Source organism: Heloderma suspectum, chromosome 2 (genome assembly GCF_057233095.1).
Source record: "Heloderma suspectum isolate Gila_16-S chromosome 2, 16-S_ref, whole genome shotgun sequence".
In the NCBI taxonomy this organism is placed as follows: Eukaryota; Metazoa; Chordata; class Lepidosauria; order Squamata; family Helodermatidae; genus Heloderma; species Heloderma suspectum.
This window is the reverse complement of record NC_139459.1, coordinates 177,397,304-177,403,303: the sequence shown is the minus strand read 5'-3', so window position 1 is coordinate 177,403,303 and position 6,000 is coordinate 177,397,304. Positions and strand designations below refer to the sequence as shown.

General features: G+C 48.9%; 1 protein-coding gene across 9 annotated transcripts in view; it reads right to left on the bottom strand.

The window, feature by feature from the left end:
* Nucleotides 1-1,266: 1,266 nt before the first annotated feature.
* LPAR2 (lysophosphatidic acid receptor 2) overlaps nt 1,267-6,000 on the bottom strand; it is a 50,387-nt gene continuing 45,653 nt past the window's right edge. For 5 of the 9 annotated variants that reach the window (XM_084832256.1, XM_084832252.1, XM_084832253.1 and 2 more), the window contains one exon: nt 2,136-4,037. In XM_084832256.1, coding sequence (XP_084688382.1) covers nt 3,736-4,037 — 302 coding nt within the window. In that variant the 3' untranslated portion in view covers nt 2,136-3,735. Of the gene's footprint in view, nt 4,038-4,612; nt 4,738-6,000 lie in introns of all 9 variants that reach the window. The other 4 variants (XR_014787391.1, XR_014787392.1, XM_084832250.1 and 1 more) reach the window with 4 other exon arrangements.

Sequence of the window (6,000 nt, the reverse complement as noted above, 5' to 3'; positions counted from 1 at the left end):
GGACCAGAACTGAGGCATGGGGAGAGGAGCGTTTACCCTTTTGCCCCTACTGTGGTCTCAACTGGAATTCTCCCACTGCACTACTAGCAATTGGTGGAAAGCTCCCATTGACACCAGCTGAGCTTCTTTCCATTGTGAATTGTGGCATGGGGGAGATGGGGAGGGGGGAAATGGCTAAAGAACCCCATCCTATACAGCCTGGTTCTGATCTTGCCCCCATGCTGGCTATTTGTTAAAAAAAAAATCCATCCCACAAAGGCAAACCACACCGCATCTACTTCGGCTCTCAGTTAATGCAGGGCATGCGTGTGTTGTATTGAAATGGGGTTTCCAGCTTTTTGTTCCTGTGGCCCTGCTTCTGTGCTTCTTACAGAAGCCTGATCTAGATCTTCAACAGGCAGAGCTTGGCATGGCACAGAAATGAAGCGAGGGGTAAAGCTTTACCTCCTTGCTACATTTCTGCTGTGTGTATGTACAGGAGCAGGGCCAAAAAAAAGGCAGCAACCCTACAAGTGTTTTCTTCTTAAGCTTCTACCCATGTCTACAGCTAAACATTTAGGCCAAATGATAGGAACTTGTTTTAATAAATCTAGTAGTTCCTCATTTTAATTCTAGTCTACTACCTTCACATAGATATTGTGTATGTGTGTGCATGCATACCTACATGCGTGGTGTTCCTGCACAAGTGAAGAAAAGTTGCCATCTTTTTCTTTTTTTACTGACTCCCTGCTACTGTACCTTTAACTGCAACTTGTTCTGCAGATATCAGCAAGTGAAAATTCTTACCTCTATGACATGAAAAGTCTCACCAGCTGATGTCTGCAGACCACACTGCCATTAAGGGCACATGAGCAGGCCAGGTACTATTTTTCTGGTTAGTTGGCAATCCTATTCATCAGTCATCCATTTCATTGAGCTCCTCACGGCTTCCCCAACCTTGTGCCCTCCAGGTGCTGCTGGGAGTTGCAGTCCAACACATCTGGAGGGCACCAGGTTGCAGAAGGCTGGCTTAGTGCTAAAGTTTTCACTGCACGAAGGAAATAGTTTCACTGACTTCATGGGCGCGAATTATTAGGATATTTATACCAAGGAGCAAGCAAGCTTCCGCCTGTACTGACACAGTGTCAGGTGACTAATCAGAGGGCCACACTGTTCTGCCAGAGTGTGGGCTCACGGCTTGACTGCTGAGTCACAGCAGCGGGATCCTTCTCGGCTGTTTCAGGAGTGAGGTCAACACTGCGGTCAATGAGGAGGACAGCTGGGGCTGGTACGCAGGAACCACGTTGTAATATAAGGCAAGAAACAGACCGAAGGGCAGGTGCCAAAGGGAGAGGCACAGCAGGACTGTACAAAGAGGAGCAAGTTCCAACATGCACATAGGAGAGCATTCGCATGGGGAAGGGGTAGGCTGGGGAATCTGGAAATGTACAGAGGACTCTTAGCCAACGGAGAAGCTGGGAGTCGCCCAAGAGCCTGCAAAAGGCACAGAGGACAAGGAAAGCTTTGCTACCTCATCAACCTCTCAAGGAAGATGAGCAGCAGCCCCTAGAGCTGACTCGATGCTGCAGACCTGAGAGAGGCTGCCTGCTCCATGGGCACAGTGGAGAACTGAACGTTAGCAACCCTTCAGGCTAACCCTAGTGTTCAAATTACTTTGTCAGTATACAGATACATTATTTTATACTTTATATTTAAAAACTCCACAGTTTCCCAGAGAAAGCACTTGGAGGAACTTTCGGGGTGGGTGGGTGGATGGGAAGCACTTCTATATCACAGGCAAACATCCTGGTGATCCTGACACTGTGGGGAAAAGAGTGATCTGTTGGAGGTGAGCCAGGGAAAGAGTGGAGAGCCTTCTCTCCAACCCTTCCTCCAGCAATCCTGGCACAAATGACTCTTTTCTCACCGCTGCTACCAATGAGGAAAGAGCTATCTGTGTCACGATCGCTGGGGGAGGGCAGGGAGAGAAGGCTAGCTAACAGCAGTGGCAGAAGTGGTGGTGGTGGTGGTGGGGAGTCCACAGTTAAGGCACTGGAGGAGGCCACAGGTGCAACTCTGGTTGTATATAGTGAAATTTGTGCAGCTGCAAAGAAGCACAGTTTCTTCCCAATTCATTTTTTGTTGTGTTTTGTTTTGCACATTTATTGTCTGAGTCAGAAGATCAAGCAATGGGGAGGGTTGCCAGCTTTTGAACAGCAGAGCTCCTGTGCGCAACAGGAAGAAATCAGAGCAGCTGAACCTTCTTTTAGCACCAGCACTTTCCTGCTATGGAGCTGTTCCAAGGCAAAGGAGGAAGCCTGCTCCTCACCAGGTGACTGCCATGGCTAATCCTTGTGAAACAAGAGCACTTTTGCACCAAATGAGGCTTCACAGTGGAAGCCATCACCTATGTGGGCAATGTGCTTCTCTTCTGAGAATACAAGGGTACACTTCTTCTACAGCAGGGGTGGGCAACTTGTGGCCCTCCAGATGTTTGGGCCTACAGCTCCCATCAGCCATAGCCAATGGTGAGGGATCATGGGAGATGTAGGCCAAAACATCTGAAGGGCCACACATTGCCCACCCCTGCTCTACAGCAAAGGTGGTGTGGGAGTCATCAATCCTGGGCAGAGGAGAACATCTGGAAAGCCAAGCTATGCATGGTCATCTGCTAAGCTGTAGTGCTACACCTCTAAGCACCAATGGTAAACCAAATAAGGGGGTGGAGTGCTCTTTATGTGTTTAATTCTTGCATATGCCTGCTGCAGTATCTGTGCTCAACTAGTATGGATTATTTTCCCAACCTTATGTCAACTGTGGACTTCACCAGCAGGGCATTTGGCAGTTTGGCCACCATGATCCACAATCTCCCTGAGTTAAACACACCAGGGCGGTGGCGGGGGGGATGGACGGATGCTGCAGTTTAAGCAGGAGAAGAGCTCAGGTTGTAATAGATTCTCAGGGAGTCATTGCAGAAGATGGAGCGTAGCCTTCGTATCTTAGCTCTTGAATGGCCATGCCCAGAAAGGCAGTAATACTGAAAAGGGCTAGGACAACAATTATTCACCCAGCACAGAAACATTCAGATGATTGCTTCACTGTGGCAAGGAGATGCCACCCCTGCACTGAATCAACACAGCAGTTTAAAAAGGGCGGCTCACATGGACAGGGATGCATGTACCTCAGTGTTTTTGTTCCACCGCTTTTCAACGTTTGTCCAAACATTTGTGTTTAAGAACAAGGCAAAGAAAGTTTGTCCCAAGAAGGCCACCCATGGTCTGTTAGCAAACACAGCAATGGTTGCTTGTTAGTCTGTGGAAGATGAAGAAGGAAATATATGCCTTTAAGAAGCTGCGGCGCAAACTAGTTTTGAAACAGTTCTTAACACAATAGAGTGTTTAAGGTGCCTCTCGAGCTGTAATGTGCCAATTCCTCCAACTCCGTTGACTGCAAATAATCACTGTATCCCAGACACATGGTCATCTACAGTCACAATACAACCGCCTCTTGTCAGAAGACTGCAAACCCGCACAACTTGGTGCAACAAACTGAGATTGCTGCCCTCAGTCACCGACCAATGCACAGGCACAATATTGTCCCCTACAGACCCCGGTTGATAATCTTGGTCACAGCACTATTCTCAGCTGCACTGCAGCCACAACAGGCCACGGTCTCCAGCCACAGAGAGACAGGCCTCCCATAGATCATTAACAACAGCTTCAGATGACCAGCACAGAGGAGCCGGAAATGGCAGCATTAGAGCGTGGAATCCATAACTGGATGTCCGTTCTGAGGCAGTATCCTATGCTCTGTGGTGGTGGACTTCACTGAAGCTGGTGCATACTTTGGCATCCTGTAGCAGGCAAAGCAAAGGATCTTCCGGAAGGTGCTACGCATCTCATTGTCCCGGTAGGAGTAGACGATGGCGTTAATGACTGAATTGATTTCCGCCAGCAGCAGGAAGTACTTCTCCACGGCTAACACGTTGCAGCTTTGGCAGCCCAGGCCATCCAAAAGAAGCACCACCTGTCCAGGAGTCCAGCAGATAACAAAGGCACCTAAGAACAAGAAGAAGGGAATTCATTAGGAGAATTCGGAAGAGACAAGACACCCATCCCTACGTAACTGTGCACCTTGTGATACGCATTGCACTTTCAAGAGGTGAAAAGGGTTCGCAGAAGACCAGTGGCTACCAAGTTGCTCTGAACGCAGGAGGAGACTCCTGAAAATGGCACTCCCCTGGTAAAGGATGAGAGTGGGAGGGGGAAGAATCTTCGTTGAGATTGCAGCAGACACATACTTTGCAACTTCACAAAGATCACCTCCCCACCACCCAGCAATTAGGCTTGAAAAAAGCCTCATATTAGTGCCAACCAGAGGCTTTTTAAAAGCCAAATTGCTGTGCTGGGCTGGTGGAGGTGGCGCACGCATGTGTATGGGTGTGAGTGAACAAGAGAGTGAGAAAGAGGTAGCCAGATTCATGAAGAAATGTATCAAGAGTTACTAGCCATGATAGTCAAACAGAACCTCCATATTCAGAGGCAGTATGCCTCCAAATGATAGATACTGAGGACAAGCAGCCAGGGATGGTTGCTGCCTTCCATGCTGTACTTGTGGAAGGAATCTGCCTTACCGCTGTTAGAACAGGATTCTGGACAAGATGGAGCCTTTGGCCTGTGCTCTCCAGTCAAATGTTCTCCTGAGGGACACACCAGGACAGAACCTGGTTCCCCCCGACTTCTATGAACAGGCTGCCATCTGGAACATAGATGAGAGGGGGCAAGGCATGCTTCTCATAGAGTCACTGGGAGTACCAGGGGCACAGAGGGAAAGTTAAGCTTCTACCCTAACGGATGTGCCCTGCGTGCTTTTCTAATGGCAGAAAAGTCTGCCACCCCTTCATATGAAGTGTGTGTGTGTGTGTATGTGTGTGTGTATATAAACTGAAGCAATGCACCTGGGGCACCATTGTGGGGTCAAAAATCTGCCCCAAGCCCTGGATGTGAAAAGCCCAGACATCGCAGACCAGGGTCCCAGGCAGAAGAAGTAGTAGTGCCTCTTCCTTCAGGCAGCTGTCTGGGGTTGTAGGGAAAGAGGTTTGCTGTGCTTGCCATCACCTGACAAGGCAGGGCTTGGGCTTTGGGGAAGAAAGAAGGAGAAAAGGGCAGTGGCTTTGGAAAGGTAGGGGCAGATGGTGAGTTTAGAGCAGCCTTCCTCAACCTAACACCTTCCAGATGTGTTGGGACTAAAACTCTCACTACCCCCAGCCAGCAAGATTGGAGTTGCAGTCCAATACATCTGGACAGCACCAGGTTGGGAAAGGCTGAGCTACAGGAAAGGACTAGGACTCCCCATCTCTTCCCTTCGCATGGCCATCAACTCGGGTTCTAAAAAAAAAGCACTACTTTTTTGCCATTTAATCGTGAACCTATCCCCAAAATGGGGCTCAAAACAAGCCTGCTCAACTTGCAGCATTTCTTCCAGGGTTGCCAACTGCCCAGAAAACGGTCCAGACCTGCTCTTGTGTCTTCAACAGCAGCTCAATGTGCAGAAATCAGTGGGTGACCCCTTTTCACGGCACGATGAGGAGCATGATCGCTCCTCAAAAGCCACAAACATCCAGCCCTGCTCCCATAAATACGAATAAAAATTGTACCTGCCCCCTCCTTCCTTCCTTCGCTTCCTGCCCAGCTATTCTCTCTCATTCTGCTCTAATCTAGGTTTAACTTGACTCCACCCTGTTCTCAGCTGGCGATGATTACCAAATCATTGGGTCTCCTTTCCCCTAAAGTCATCATCCAATCACTCCTCTAGAAAAGCCTTCTCTCCTGCTCCATCCCCCTCTAATTTCCAAGGAAAGCCCATCCATGGGTCATGTTTCCAAGGATGCTGAGTAGCTCAAATAACTTCTAGCGGAACATGCAGGATGGTCCAGGACATGGAAGGCTAAGCCTGGTGAAATTTGACCTTGAGCTTTTCCAAAATTCTAGTCATGCCGGAGACAGGAGGATGCAGCTGTTG